The sequence below is a fragment of the Doryrhamphus excisus genome, linkage group LG11 (assembly GCF_037039965.1).
Source record: "Doryrhamphus excisus strain RoL-2023G ecotype Guam linkage group LG11, RoL_Dexc_Guam_v1.1, whole genome shotgun sequence".
NCBI classification, from domain to species: domain Eukaryota; kingdom Metazoa; phylum Chordata; class Actinopteri; order Syngnathiformes; family Syngnathidae; genus Doryrhamphus; species Doryrhamphus excisus.
Window position 1 is genome coordinate 20,480,408 of NC_136367.1, and position 16,127 is coordinate 20,496,534.

The 16,127-nt window shown below is 41.4% G+C and overlaps 1 protein-coding gene across 6 annotated transcripts in view; it reads left to right on the forward strand.

The window, feature by feature from the left end:
- foxp1b (forkhead box P1b) overlaps positions 1-16,127 on the forward strand; it is a 145,060-nt gene that overhangs the window by 94,847 nt on the left and 34,086 nt on the right. For 4 of the 6 annotated variants that reach the window (XM_058087447.2, XM_058087454.2, XM_058087397.2 and 1 more), the window contains 3 exons: positions 7,699-7,836; positions 7,933-8,022; positions 11,455-11,605. In XM_058087447.2, coding sequence (XP_057943430.2) covers positions 7,699-7,836; positions 7,933-8,022; positions 11,455-11,605 — 379 coding nt within the window. Of the gene's footprint in view, positions 1-681; positions 920-7,698; positions 7,837-7,932; positions 8,023-11,454; positions 11,606-16,127 lie in introns of those variants that run through there. The other 2 variants (XM_058087431.2, XM_058087414.2) reach the window with 2 other exon arrangements.

The window sequence follows — 16,127 nt, forward strand, 5'->3', positions numbered from 1 at the left end:
CTGTGTGCACTTGGGTGTTTTTAAGATGTGCTATCATGACAGCTAATTGCTCTCATTGGGACGTGGTTGGGTAGATTGCCTGGTAGCTGCTATCACTCACCACGTATTGAAGGGAATTGAGCTTTTTGCTTTTACCAGAATATAATATACATTTTTTACAGTTCATTTTTATCACCGAATGCACTCAGCTTTGGGGTAAGAATGCAGAAAGTAAATATAGCAGTTAAAAGTTCCGCTTGGGAGAAACAAAGCAAATGAAAAATAGTAAGTTTGTTTATTCATTTGTTGTTAAATGATCTTTTGTTGTAGCGCCGTAAACATTTCCATTTAGCAGAACAATAAAGCGGCTGATAGCTGAGCCACTTTTTGTTCTTTCCGCTGGATAGCTGTGTTTACTTATCTGTTGTTTAATTAAAGAGCCTCTTTTCTTTGGGCTCCCATTGTTTAAATGGCACGGCCGGAGTCCCGGCACAGGTCAAAGGGTCAACGCTGTCTTTTTTTTTTTTTTTTTTTTAAAGGGCCCCCACCACACAAAAGGCACGGGTTCACCTGCAGCTCAGCCTGCAGCTCCCCCATTGTGAGGCCCCCATTTGAATCGATTATGTTCTCAGGGCTGCTTGTGATTGGTGGAGAAGGGTGTGGTTGATTGGATAGTTTAGTATCTTGTAAGCGTGCGCGCTCGCAACGTGTCGGCGTTCAGACGAAGGCTGAAGACGCCACAGCACAACAGCGGTTGTTCTCATCCTGCCCGCCTGCGTTGCCTCTGCCTCTCCCCGCCGCTCGCCCCGACTCCCACCCACTCTCCTCTCTCTCTCTCTCTCTCTCTCCTTCCTTTGCCGCTCTTGTCTCCTCTCTGCTTCACTCCACACCGCGTGGCCCGGCTTTCTGTTTACCCTGCCAGCTAAATGGAGTTTGTCAGGTTTGTCAATATGATTGATTTCTTTGATAACGCCTGCTTTCTTGCTGTAAAAACTTGACAATTTAATTCCAGCAGGGAAAAGGACAGAAAAAGGAGCTCACTGTCTGACTCTTGTTGGTCTACTTCGCATTAGAATGGATTTGCATGAGAGTTTGCAGTCTTGCAGCCGGAATTGACTTTGCTGTGAAAAGTCTTCCCAGCCTTGGAAAAGGACGAGTTTATTACTGAGCTGTCAGTTTTGGATGTTCCCGTGGATGTCCGGAGTAGTTAAGTAAAGTTGCTCCCAGAAATGCTTTCCCTGTGTTGTTTTGTCAGCCATAGTGTTAAATATCCAACTCATCGCCGTGGATTCTGGGGACTTTTTTTCCAGTTTGCAGCATCTAAAGCAGTTTTGTGATATCAGTGAATCATGATGTCAGATGTTTTGCTGTTTTTGCTGTTTAGTAAGACCTCCCAAATTCCTCGAAACATGTTGAATATGTATGTCAGCTGCTGTGTATTTTGGTGGTGACCCAATGACTGCTGGCCGGACTGCTTGCTCTCTTGTCAAAGCGAATTAGCGCTCTCTATATTTGGCTCGATCAAACCACGTTACAGGCACGCTGTCGCTTTAAATGGCTTGTGAATTGTTACAAACGCTTGATTCTTCTGCTTATCTGTGTTTGCATTTAAAGTACGTCTCATGTTTGCGCTTTTTGCACAAATTTTTTTGCACAAATTTAAGGAGGTTCGGTGCTTAGGGAAAAGTAGCAACAGTGTAACGAGTTGTGGCGAGCTGATTGGGTTGACACTTTGTAATCAGAGTTGATTTATTGTTCATTAGTGCAGCATTAGCCCTTTCAGGCTGGGGCGTTACGTGTGCAGTGGCCTGTCAAGACGAGGGGCCGCCAGCACCTGTCATTTCTTTGCAACCAGGTTCGACACTCGGGACGGCCGCCACATTCCCCCGGTTGCCTGGGATGGCGTAGCTTTGTATCGGAGACAATGGAATACTTTTTTTTTACAGTTATAGTATATTATTAATTGAGGAAAAAAAATGTTCAATTCTGTTTTTAGCGTCATGGCTGCTTAGGGAATGAGCCATGATGTACTTGACTTGAGATGGAGGTACTTGCGGAACGCTTAGCACTGCAGGTGTGGACTTTTATCATTTATGGAATGGAGGGAGGAGGTTTTAATAAGCTCCCTTTTAAATAAAGCAAATTCAAATTTTTTTTAAAAGTTACACAGAAAAAATCTAAAATACAATGTTCAGATTTTCATTTTCAAAAAAATACCGTAGACAACGATTCCGTTCATAAATCGAACAATTCCACACAACTTGTGTTGCTCTTGTCTGCCGTCATGGCAACCAGGATAAGGTGTGCTTCGCCCGCTTAATACAAACAATCAGCACGAGGATGTCAGGCGTTGTCTTCGGACGGGAGGGATTTAAAGGCTGTGATCTTAATGAAATCTCATCTGACTCAAACGATGTGGCTCGGAAGACGTGTGTCGTTGCGTAACCGCCAAGAGCTGGAACCAAAAGATCCGGCGTGTGCTGTTCGCCCGTAGTTGCTGAAGGTTAGAATAAATGAATACTTTGATGGCGTTACTTGGCAGTTCCAGGAAAATAAGTCATTCCTTGTATTTGTAATGGTGTATTTGGATATTTGGGCAGCGTCCCGTCGCTTTGCAGTGCAATTTAACACTGTGATAGTTTGTGTAGATACTGTGTGTGTGTGTGTGTGTGTGTGTGTGTACTGGGTGCCCTGTGTGTATCAGCAGTGGTGAGAACCAGGGTGAGGCACACTACTCAGCTGTCGGTGAGATGATCTCACTCGCTTTGCCGAGCAGTTTGTTTGTTTAAGTCTAGCGGTGGGACCAGCCCCGCCAAAATAAAATAAAAAAAAATGTTTGTTTGCAGTGAAAAAGTGACTCAAAATCCTGTTACATAGAAACAATGTTGTTGTTAATCCCAAAATCCTTCCCACAGCCTCTTTAAAAAACATTTATCCCATTAATCTGAGTGTATTTTTACTAAAAAGTTATGTTGGGAATTTGTGCACATCAGTCAATTGTTTCTTTTTTTCAATTTTATGCACATTTGCTTGGTTCCATGAGCTTGAGTCCTCATTTCTGAGTTTTTTTTTATGCAGTAGATGAGGGTTAATATCATATGCTGTTTTCTTTTGCCACTACGGGCCAAGGTAAAGCAACGCCACGCACAAGTGGAGGATTTTTCCAATTCCGTTTGATGTAACCCCCAGAAACAAGATGACCCCAGGGGAGGGGAAATTAAAATTTGATCATTTACAATTTCTTTTTCCACCCACCTTGTTATTTTCAGCCGCACTGCACCTTCACGGCAGGTGAAACATCTGATATGCGCCTCCTTGTCTCTCCTTTCTGATCCTCTTACTCTCCTCTGTGTGGAAGAAAGAACCATCTTACGGCTTTTTCAGCTCAATTCCACCAGTAGGCTTCACATCTCTTAAATATAGTATATATATGTATAGAATATTCATATATATATATATTCATATACTGATTATAATCTACACATGTGTAGGCATGCAGGGTGGCGCACAAATGTTGACCTGACTTGCTCAAGGGCACTTCAGCAGTAGTCCATAAGCAGACTATTTAGCATCCGGGACCCTGCGGTTCTGAGCTAACGCCGCCTGGTGATATACGAAGACGATAAGAAGGAGCTGCTGCGTTAGTTGACGTTACTTGGAGTTTCTGTCAGAGGTCAGAGGGCAAATGATGCATGAAATAAGCTGTGGATGATATTTTGACAATGATGAATTAGAATTGAAGATTATTCTGCAACCATTATATGAATGTGGCGGTGTGACACATTGTGTGTGTGTGTGTGTGTGTACAGTATACATGTGTGTTTGTCCAGCAGGTCTGTGCTGGTGCACTATTTTGCCTCCAGTCAGTCTGCAGCTGTGCAAGAATGTTCAAGGTTTCAATGTTTATGTATGGGAGGCACCTGGAGAGCACCACACCTTCATGAAATTCATAAACGTCAGCTATTTCTGGAATCATCAGAATGTCCTCTTTTTTTTTTTTAACACCCTGGTATTGTTGGAGTAGATTAGAGCTGGGCTCAGTGGATCCCCTCAGTTATTAGCCCAGTACCAGCCCCCTTGTCAAGCTATCTTTAGATGCTAATATATTTTGGTGAATCATAACGGAGGGCACCATATGGGAGTACTCCAAATGGTGACTGGCGCCTTGTGTTTGCGTTAAATGGGAACGATACGGAGGCCAGGGCAATATTTTCTAGTTAAAGTGCTCCCTCCTGCCCTTCCTCTCAATAGGGCCCCCCCACCCCCACCCCCACCCCCACCCCCCGTCTTAGGCAGATTTTCACTCCTTCAGCACAGGATTAAATGGTAGTAGTTACATTGATCAATAGGTTAAGAAGCGTACAATGCCTCTTGCTGCTAATGACCTCAGTCGCAATGGCTAATAAAATGGGGGTCTCTAATAGGCTGTTGTTGGGGTGGGTTAAAAAAAAAAAAAAGAATTTAAGCAGATTAATTCAACAAAATTGTTGTTTTTTTGGTTAAATTTGTAGTTGCTGTTTCAGAGCCGTGTCAGGACATGATCATTTCAAGCATATCTTTTTTTTTAATGTAATACCCGAAACATGATCATATTAAAAAAAGAAAAAAACTGCAAAATGTCCAACATAGAAAAAAAAAATGCACGGTCACAAAATGATCTGAGGCATTAATTGTGCCTTGCATGCAAAGCGCTTGCATATCATTTCCATATATATAGCATTATGTTTAGCGTTTGCGTTTCAGACAAATCGGTCCACCTAGTTGACCTTCAGAGTAGTTCATAAAAATTAGTGATGCCCATAGAGGAAAAAAGACCTTGTAAGAAAATGACTGTGAAATTAGGGAATTAGAAAGGGGGGGTGGTGGGGGGGGTCAATGCAGATGACAGGCCAAGTCATGTGCAAAACTCAAGATGAACTGCATATTAAGATACAGTAGAAGGGGTGGGGGGATTAATATTACAATTTCCTCCTTCCCCCCCTCATAGCTTGTGCTGAAAAGGGAATAAAAACTATGTTTGTCATGCGGTGAGGTTAGAATCTTGTTCCTTGACTTTTGACTTGGCATACAGCTTGAGTGTGTTTTTATTCTTGCAACGAAGGTAACCGTCTACTTTTATTGTTGCCTGCTAACATAATGTGGTAAACCTCAAAGGTTTTATGCAGGAAGGTGTGTGTCACAAAAAAAAGAGAGCAGCGATTACTTCAGAAATGCATGAAAAATTCAAAGTAGTGTCAATAGCTTAGCTTTCAGGCTCTCGCAAAATGTAGGTAACCTTGACTGTCAAACGTTAGGCTAGCCTGACATCCACATTTTAGCATTTTAGCTCATTGAAGAAGCATGTCAAGGATTGCATGGAGAAAATACAAATGCCATAAGGCTGCAACCTATGATTATTTTCTTTGTTGATTAATCTGAATATTATTCTTCCGATTAATTGATTAATTGTTTTTGGGCCAAATCAACAAAAAAAACCCTTACACTGTATTATGGAAAGCAGGAAGTGAACAAATGTGACAGTTACTGATTGTAAAAGTACCAGATGGAGGGGTAGGATTTAATAAGCTTTGCTTCTTCCTACTCCTTTTGGACATGTGGAACTGGGAAGTGATTAATTGTAATTTGATGCATGTTCAAATGAAATAAAATTGTTACCATTACCAATACTTTGTGGTTTATCCACCATATATCAGAAAAGTGGCAAAAAAATGCTTTTTTCCAAAGTCATGTGTTTGAATATCTAGTTTTGCCTAAAACACAAAGATAGCAGGTAAATAAAAAAAAGATTAATCAAATACCAAAATAGTTATCGATTAACTCAGTTTTTTTTCAACCCGAACGCCCAATCTCAAAGACATATTCATACGTTGTTTCGCACAAGAGGCAAAAAGAGGTGATGATGCAACTGCACAACAGAAGAGATCATGTTTGGTGCAGCTGTAAGCCATAAAAACGGCCACAAGCTGGCAGAAGTGCATTTTATAAGAGCTCGGCCTGCATCTTTCGCATGTATTAACACGCCACAGCAACCAGGAAGTCAAAAAGCATGGACCCCTGTAGCGCGCACAAGGTCACGCGTTGAAAGGAAATATTAATGCATGCACATTTCAGGTCCAAATGTGACAATTGTAAATAATTCATGGTGCTACATATGTAAATATTTTGTGTTGTTTATGTTGTGGCATGGTTTTTTTAGATATAATGGCTAAATATAAATACTCATTTCATGTCAAAGTGAAAGTTCATCAATCATCAAATTAATTGTCACAGCTATTTTATCACATTTTAGGTTCTGTTTTTGTCTAATTGTGGCGATGTCACCAAAAGGTGCTTTTAATGGTATTGCACATGGCAACATTGAGTGGCAGCATCCCGATAGACGGCGAGTCCCCGGCGACACGGGAGCAATTAAGGCCCCCTGACAACTGCGGGGCCTTTTAAGTGTCAAAACAAATCACTGGTTTTGAGACGCCTCACACTCACACCTTTGGAGAGTTAGTTGGAGGCCTGCGTGTTCCTCGCCCGCCCGGCTCCTCCTCCAGGCCCCGCGTATCGTCACCGTAATAGATCAACGTTGACAGCGACCGCAATGAAACGTTCTCACATGACACGCGAGTTGGCGGCGTCTTCAGGTGCGGTGCGTTTTTCCCGACGTCGGATGCAGATCATGGATGATCACGGAGAAGGGACGCAGGCGTGACTGTGGTCAGCCGTGTCGTCTGCAGGCACCAGCCGGGCTTGGTTGCCATCTTCGAGAGCGCTCCTTACTTTAGTGGGGGGTTGTCGGCAAAATGTGTCCTTCATTCCACAGGGCAGCGGGATGTCCAAAGTGCGGCCTGGGGGCCACTTACAACCCCTGGCACGTTCTACAAATGAAATGATTAAACAACAGTAAAAATGTGGGGGGGCACTAATAGAATAAAGATGGAAGTAAAGTCATAATATTAAGAATAAATTATCATAATGTTGAAGTATTAAAGAAAAACTAAGTTGGAATATTATACAATAATAATAATATATAATAATAATATTTTATATATAATATAATATAAATGTTATATAATAATTATATACAAAACAAATAATTAAGTACCACTTAAGGACTATTACGTTGGATAAAAGTTAATATAATATTATATATTATTATTATAATTATATATTAAATATTAAATATATATAATATTGTGATACTACAGTCCAAATATTAGGAGAATAAAGACATACTATCACAATAACCGAATGCAGAAATATTAATATAAAAGTTCATATAATATTATATATTATATATAATTATTATAATTATATATTAAATATTAAATATATATATAATATTGTGATACTACAGTCCAAATATTAGGAGAATAAAGACATACTATCACAATAACAAAATGCAGAAATATTAATATAAAAATTAAATATAAAATGTGTGAAATATAAAAAAATATATAAAATGTGTAAAATATAAAAAAATAATATAAAATGCAGAAATATTTCAAAAAAAAAAAATCTAATAATATGCTTATCACAGATAACACAAAGCTGAGATGATTTCTTTAAATATAAAAACGTCTCAGCACATCTACATAGTTTGGTTAGAAAAATTGTAAAATGTCCCCTCGTGTTTTTGATTTGACCTCTGAAGAAGAAGTCTGATGGTTGGTGTTATTTCTTCCACCAGGACTTTTTGTCTGATCTCCAACCTGCCATTTTTTTGCACAGGTTCCAGCGTCAGCGGCTATGATGACACCTCAAGTGATAACTCCTCAGCAGATGCAGCAGATCCTTCAGCAGCAAGTCCTGAGCCCTCAGCAGCTCCAGGTTCTTCTCCAGCAGCAGCAGGCCCTCATGTTACAGCAGGTATCCCAAGCCGTGTCAAAGAGGCGCTGGAGGAGTCTCACTCGTGCGCACCCTTGAGTCAAAGCCTCTCATCACCTCTCTGGTTTTTCTCTGTAGCAGCAACTTCAGGATTTCTACAAGAAGCAGCAGGAACAGCTCCACCTCCAGCTCCTCCAGCAGCATGCAGGCAGCAAGCAGAGTAAAGAGGTAGGTTCAAGTCCCTACAACCATTGGTCATTTCACGCTTGTCGGACAATGAGTGAGTTTTCATGATATAATAAACAAATGTACTATGCAACAAAGGTCTGGTGTAAGGACATCATGAAAGGCGGAGGGGGGGGGCACTGGGGGGGGTAAAGGCGGGAACAGGGCGCTATAAATCTGAGAGGCTTTTCTCGGTAATTAACATGGAAATGGCAGCGGATGAGAAGGCATGTAATTGTGAGATATCAGTGCGGAGAGCGCTCCCAGCTTTGTCTGTGTTGAGGTTTTTATTTCTCCCCCCATCTTTCTCGCTCTCGATCCAACCCCCCCCCCCTACCCCGCACCCCCTCCACCAACACCACCACGGCAGAGGCACGCTTGTAGGCAGCAGCTTAATGCGTGCTAATGATTGGCGGATACGGGCATCACTGCGGACAAAGCAAATGATTGTGCGGTCAGGAGGAGTTCAAAGACAATCTGGGAATTTTCAACTCCCGTCCCCGTTGACTTTTGTGTGTGTGTGTGTGTGTGTGTGTGTGTGTTCGGAGAGCGGCGGAAGCTTGGAAAAACGGAGCCCGTGTTAAAATGTTAAAAGCAGGCGCATTCACGCATGCTCACGCGTGCTGTCAAAGCCCCCCCCACCCCCCCCTCCGGCTTCAAAGTGGAAGCTCCTTAATTAATGAACTGCGGGCTTCAGTTTGGACAAGTCATGGCGCGACGCTCCCATAAATCAACGTGACAGCGCGGCTCCTCGGCCTCAGATAGGGCCTGTCACTAAGTCGCATCTGATGTAAACACAAGAGGAGCGGGTGAGACAAAAGGAAAGGGGCGGGGGAGCCAAGGAGGGCCAATTGATCAGTTGAATGGAGCGAGAGAATAGAAGAAAAAATAACTTTTGAAGCATATTATGTACGATCACAGGAAATGGATGCGGCCCCGTGAGGCTTTCCCTCTGTGCCGTCTTTCTCTCTCATCGCCGTTCCGTGGCGTTTTCTCGAAGCCATCAAAAGACAGAATAAGAATTACGCAGTGACTCCCTGGCGGCTGCCAGACAATAACCCCCTGTTGTTGCTTTGTGCCCCCTTTTTATTTTAAAGACATCGAAATTTCATTTCTCAAAGATCTTTAACGTTATATTTGAAGCTTGACAATAAAGGCCTGCCACCGCCGCTCTTTATCATTTGTCAGGGACTATATTTTCCTCTCCCCGGTGCCGCTTCTTGTTAACCTCTTATTTGGTCTGTTGCTTCTGCTGGGTTTTGTGTCTGCGTGCCGAGAGCGCACGGGAGGGAGCCCCCTGTCATCTGACGGGCCCGGAAGATAAAACATGCAAAAGGGGGGTGAGAGTTAAATTCATTTGCAGTACTGAGAAGCCACCCTCTATTTATTAAGGCTTTTGATGAAAGGCTCGGCTCCTTGTGAACTGCCGCCCCCGTGGCACGATTATCTTTGTCTCCGACTGGCAGTCGGGGGACTCGCGGAGGGCGAGCAACTAAAGAGAAACTTCTCCGGGAAGTGAGAAGCACCAACCACCTTTCATTAATCAGGGAGATCATAGGAAATCACAGTCCGTCCGCGTCTCGGAATTCTCTCTGAGATTCTTGACGTGTTTCTCACATGTCTTCTTTGGGGTTGGATCACACGTTTCTTCTGTAATCACTGTTTTTACACGCAAGCGCCCCCCTCCCCCCAGGTAAAAACACCTTGTCTGCATTCCACACTTTTCTATGCACTAAAAATGGCATTTCGAGTTCGGCATCTGCCCGTAGTGTGACGTTCACCACGAAGGCTGTGATTGGTGGACTTGTAGGATTTTTTTTTTTTTTTCCCTCGTTCAGAGGGCGTAGAGCCCACCTCTCCTCTTTCAACTTCATGTCAACATTTGCAATAAAAATGACAGTTGCAGTCCATCAATTAATTCTTCTTGCTTTAATTACCATCCGTTGTGTTCTATGGAGGAAGCTAACAAGCTACATCATCGACAAGAGTGGCGGTTGCTAACAGAGTTGACGTCACGTCACATGCAGCACATTGTAGAAATAATATTTTAAAAAACTTAAATATATATTTTTTAATTTTTAATATAATTTTTGTTAAAAATATATATTTTTTAAATTTCTAATAAGATGTTAAAAATATATTTTTTTAAATCATCGTGAGGAAAAGCGGTAGAAAATGAATGAATGAATGAATATATTCTTAAAAACTTTTCATCAACAAGAGTGGTGGTTGCTCACGTTACGTCATACCCAACACATTGTAGGATTAATATTTTTAAAAAACGTAAATATATTTTTTTAATTTTCAATATAATTTTTGTTAAAAATATATTTATTTTAAATTTCTAATAAGATGTTAAAAATATCTATTTTTTTAAATCATATATATTCTTAAAAACTTTTCATCAACAAGAGTGGTGGTTGCTCACGTTACGTCACACCCAACACATTGTAGAAATAATATTTCCAAAAAACTTTAATATATTTTTTTAATTTTCAATATATTTTTTGTTAAAAATATATTATTTTAAAAATTCAAATAAAATGTTAAAAATATATTTTTAAAAAATCATATATATTCTTAAATTGGCAGGCGTTTTCACACCTTTTCCTCAATCTTTTCCCCTGGCTTTTCATTCCCAAACCACAGGAAGTGACCCGACGGCTGCCTGCCACCGAGACACTTTTTAGTACGCACTCAGTCGTGAGAAGTAAACAAAGTGTGATGTATCCTGTGTTAGCTAAATGGGTGCGGTGCACAACCGGGCACAGCTTTTAGTGCCCCCCCCCTCCACCCCCCTCCCTGCTCTACTCGCACTCGCTCTGTCACCGTCATGTGACATACCCTGGTGCATGTTTGCTGTATCGATTATAAAAGTACTGCTTCCTGATCCGGCTTGTCTTTAAAGTAGCAGTTGGGGGACATTTGAAGCTGTCGTATATTTGGAGATCTCCATTCCCTGTAATTGTTGCAGTCAGCCTTGCCTATTTAGATTTTTTTGGGGAGGGCGTACTAGAAGAGCCCGTCAACAGGACAGGCGAAGTGGTGTGACTTGCAAGGGTGGTTATTAGGCGCTTTGATTTAGTCACAAGTTGTTTGCTGAATTATGAATGGCTTTAATGAAATTGCTGTGGCCTCCTTATTATGAATGATTAACTGTTGTTTGTCATTTCCCTGCTGGCTCCTCATTACTTAAGCGACGCCGTGCGCTCTACCTGAGTTAAGTGGAAAACCAGCACTAACAGCAGACGTTTATGGAGAATATAGCCTTCAATTACTTTTGCTTTTATGAAGGCATTTACGTGTACGTTGATCCCTCCCCCCAGCGGTCCGGCTACGCAATACCGTTAATGACATCCATCCCTGATCGCTAATTGCTCCGACGCTTCCATTGAGTGACGGCGTCGCTAATAACCAATGTGTGTCTGTCTCCAGCAGCAGGTGTCAGCGCAGCAGTTGGCCTTCCAGCAGCAGCTCCTTCAGGTCCAGCAGGTCCAGCAGCAACATCTGCTCAACCTTCAGAGGCAAGGGCTGCTTTCTATCCAGCCGGGACAAACGGCCCTGCCCCTGCACTCCCTCACTCAGGGTCAGTACTTTCCATCAGTAGCCGTGCAGATCATTAGAATAGGTGCGATTCATATCCATAAAGGACAATAAGCAGCTACGTTGTCAGGAAGCTTCGTCATTCTCACCTTCTTTGTCAAAGTTCTGGCACTTGCAACTTTTTTTTTTTGCAGCTGTCGTAAATTTAAAAAAAATGTGCCAGCAAAATATGCTTAAAAGGAACAAGGAAGGAGACAGATACTGAGTTGTTCATCGTTCTGCGTGCATATGAGCAAATAAACCACATACACATCATAAAGATGATTAAAGGATTTACTTGCTGAAATCTGTCTATAGTGTCCCAACGCCAAAAATAACCACTATCCATTCTTTGGGGTCACCATGGCTTGGATGCTTTGTCTTGGCACTCGATTCTAAGGTCTAGTTTGTTTGGTGCACTATTTGGCTCTACGACATATGAAAATTAGCTGTAGCACTGTTAGCATGCCCAGCCCAAATTTTGAAGTCAACTGTATTTGGTGACTGGGTATTTTTTTTTACTTGGAAATGACACAGGAAATCTGACAAATGTTGGCGAACTTAGTCCAAAAGTTCTACAACCACGTACAAATCATAAAGATGATTGAAGGATTTACTTGTTGAAATCTGTCTATAGTGTCCCAACGCCAAAAATAACCACTATCCATTCTTTGGAGTCACCATGGCTTGGCACTTGATTCTAAGGACTAGTTTGTTTGGTGCACTATTCTGGTCTACGACATATGAAAAATAAGGTTTTGTTGTAACACTGTCAGCACGCCCAGCCCAAATTTTGAAGTCATCTGTATTTGGTGACTGGTTATTTTTTTTACTAGGTGTGAGTCATATCTATAAAGGACAATAAGCAGTTCTGGCACTTGCAACTTTTTTTTGCAGCTGTCGTAAATAAAAAAATATAAAGCACACATGTGCCAGCAAAAACGTGCTTAAAAGGAACAAGGAAGGAGACAGATACTGAGTTGTTAAAAATAAACCACATACACATCATAAGATGATTAAAGGATTTACTTGTTGAAATCTGTCCATAGTGTCCCAATGCCAAAAATGACCACTATCCATTCTTTGGAGTCACCATGGCTTGGATGCTTTGTCTTAGCACTCGATTCGCTATTTGGCTCTACGACATATGAAAATTAGCTGTAGCACTGTTAGCATGCCCAGCCCAAATTTTGAAGTCAGCTGTATTTGGTCACTAGGTATTTTTTTTACTTGGAAATGACACAGGAAATCGGACAAATGTTGGCGAACTTAGTCCAAAAGTTCTACAACCACGTACAAATCATAAAGATGATTGAAGGATTTACTTGTTGAAATCTGTCTATAGTGTCCCAACGCCAAAAATAACCACTATCCATTCTTTGGAGTCACCATGGCTTGGCACTTGATTCTAAGGACTAGTTTGTTTGGTGCACTATTCTGGTCTACGACATATGAAAAATAAGGTTTTGTTGTAACACTGTCAGCACGCCCAGCCCAAATTTTGAAGTCATCTGTATTTGGTGACTGGTTATTTTTTTTACTAGGTGCGAGTCATATCCATAAAGGACAATAAGCAGTTCTGGCACTTGCAACTTTTTTTTGCAGCTGTCGTAAATAAAAAAATATAAAGCACACATGTGCCAGCAAAAATGTGCTTAAAAGGAACAAGGAAGGAGACAGATACTGAGTTGTTAAAAATAAACCACATACACATCATAAGATGATTAAAGGATTTACTTGTTGAAATCTGTCCATAGTGTCCCAATCCCAAAAAAGACCACTATCCATTCTTTGGAGTCACCATGGCTTGGATGCTTTGTCTTAGCACTCGATTCACTATTTGGCTCTACGACATATGAAAATTAGCTGTAGCACTGTTAGCATGCCCAGCCCAAATTTTGAAGTCAGCTGTATTTGGTCACTAGGTATTTTTTTTTACTTGGAAATGACACAGGAAATCGGACAAATGTTGGCGAACTTAGTCCAAAAGTTCTACAACCACGTACAAATCATAAAGATGATTGAAGGATTTACTTGTTGAAATCTGTCTATAGTGTCCCAACGCCAAAAATAACCACTATCCATTCTTTGGAGTCACCATGGCTTGGCACTTGATTCTAAGGACTGGTTTGTTTGGTGCACTATTTGGTTCTACGACATACAAAAATTAAGGTTTCGCTGTAACAGTGTCAGCACGCCCAGCCCAAATTTTGAAGTCATCTGTATTTGGTGACTGGTTATTTTTTTTACTAGGTGCGAGTCATATCCATAAAGGACAATAAGCAGCTGCGTTGCCAGGAAGCTTCGTCATCGGTAAAGTGTCAGTCAGTCAGTCAGTCACCTGTAAGGTAGCCAAGACTTTCTGCTTAGACAGGAAGTTTGCGTCTTTATTTATTCTTTAATATTTTGCCAAGGAGTGGCCCCTTTTGTAACAAAAGACACTGTCGTGAGGGTTTCAGAACATGACATTCACTATTCATTCCCAGCTAAGACAAACAGCTTTGAAATAACAAGATAAGGGTGATTAAAAACAGGAGGGTTCAGAGGTGCTTAGGTAATAGGCAAACACAAACACGTTTGTACAGTGGTGTTATTGTTTGGACTGGGTATGGAATCACTCATCCGCTCGCAGGCAATTGCCGTGGGCACAGGCGTGGAGCGCGGCTCTGTTGAGTGTGCTTTGCTGAATTGCTTTGTGTCAGATGTCTGGCAAACACACACACACCCTTTGAGTAAAGCATTATAGGGATGATACGGACAGATACCGTACCTTTAGTGGCTTTTGCAACAGTGCCGGTACATCCTGTTTATACTGTGTCCTCATCACATAAAAAGTTCATGCCGTAAGACCGCCCGAGGTGGATTCGTGCGGTGGGGACGATGATTTATCGTTTAAAAACAGTCGTAGTCTTTTATTTTACTGTACTTGCTTTCGAAATAAATCAAAATCATTTTCATCCTCCTGGTTTTTATATGCAAATATAAGGCGGCGGCGCCTGCTTTAGTTTTAGTTTGGCTCAACCAGTCAAACCCGGTTAGTTTGTCCCAACGATCCATTGATGTTTTACTCGGTGCCTCTGACAGCTGTTACATCACTTAAGCTAGTGCTTCAGTTCCCCGGTTTGTCTTCCTATTCTACGCATTTTCATGCTTGACTGTTTGAAGTTATTGATGACCTTTCTGTTTTCCACATCACTAAACTCGTTCATGCATCAGCGGCCTTGGCCTATGGCGCTGTGATCTAATCTGCTGTGTTCGCCTTGCATTTAGCACTGTGTTGCAAGTGATGACTTGATGTGCTCTATCTGGGCGCCGCTCATCATGGAGTCCAACCTGGACACGGGAAACCGGCACGGCTTCCAAAATATCGCCATCAGCACAATGACTTTGTAAAGCGCTTGTTCTTTTTTTCCACATTAAGACACGCGCGGATGAATACGGCCGAGATCCAAATGATTCATACTCCAACCTGTCAACTCTCCCGTTCTCCTTTTGGTGCCGCAGTTTCCCATATTTTCCATATATTCCTCAGCGTAATACATCCTGTGAGCGGAATCTCAGTTTTTTGTCCTACCTTGGTTCCAGAAGGTCAGACCAAAACCGAACCCCTCGATCACGTGTCCCACTTAAGTCCTTAACGATGAACCTTTACATGACACTATCTTTGTACTTTGCAACAACGTTTTTCTTGAAATTATTAGCGTTCTATTTATAGAATTTTATAGAATTTGTAGAATTTATAGAATTTATTACCTTCTTTGTCAACACTTGCAACTTTTTTTTGCAGCTGTCATAAATAAAAAAAAGAAAAAGCACACACCGTGCCAGCACAAATATGCATAAATATGCTTAAAAGGAGCAAGAAAGGAGACAGATACTGAGTTGTTCATCGTTCTGTGTTTTCAAAATTAACCACATACGTATACATCATAAAGATGATTCAAGGATTTACTTGCTGAAATCTGTCTATAGTGTCCCAACTCCAAAATAACCACTATCCATTCCTTGGAGTCACCATGGCTTGGATGCTTTGTCTTGGCACTCGATTCTAAGGACTAGTTTGTTTGGTGTGCTATTCGGCTCTACGATAACTTTGGCTCTACGACATACGAAAATGAAGGTTCCGCTGTAACACTGTTAGCATACACGACCCAAATTTTGAAGTCAGCTGTATTGGGTGACTGGGTATTTTTTTTACTCAGAAATGACACATGAAATCGGCCAAATGTTGGAGAACGTAGTCCAAAAGTTCTCCAACATGTGGATATAGGATTCAAATGTAGCACTTAACATTATGTCTGATTTACCAGCCACCTTTTCGGAAGGTGCAAAACATTGTGTTTCCGCAACAAATAGGGAATAAGGTCAAGGGAATAAATGTTTGAAATAAGACTACAAGGAACATGAGAGTAAGCAAGGTATGAGTAATTGCGGGATCAGCCGCATGAAGTCATTGGAGAAAATTGGGTTTAATCTTTTTATTTAGCGTAATGTCTTTTACACTCCACGCTCCTCTCATTTGTTTC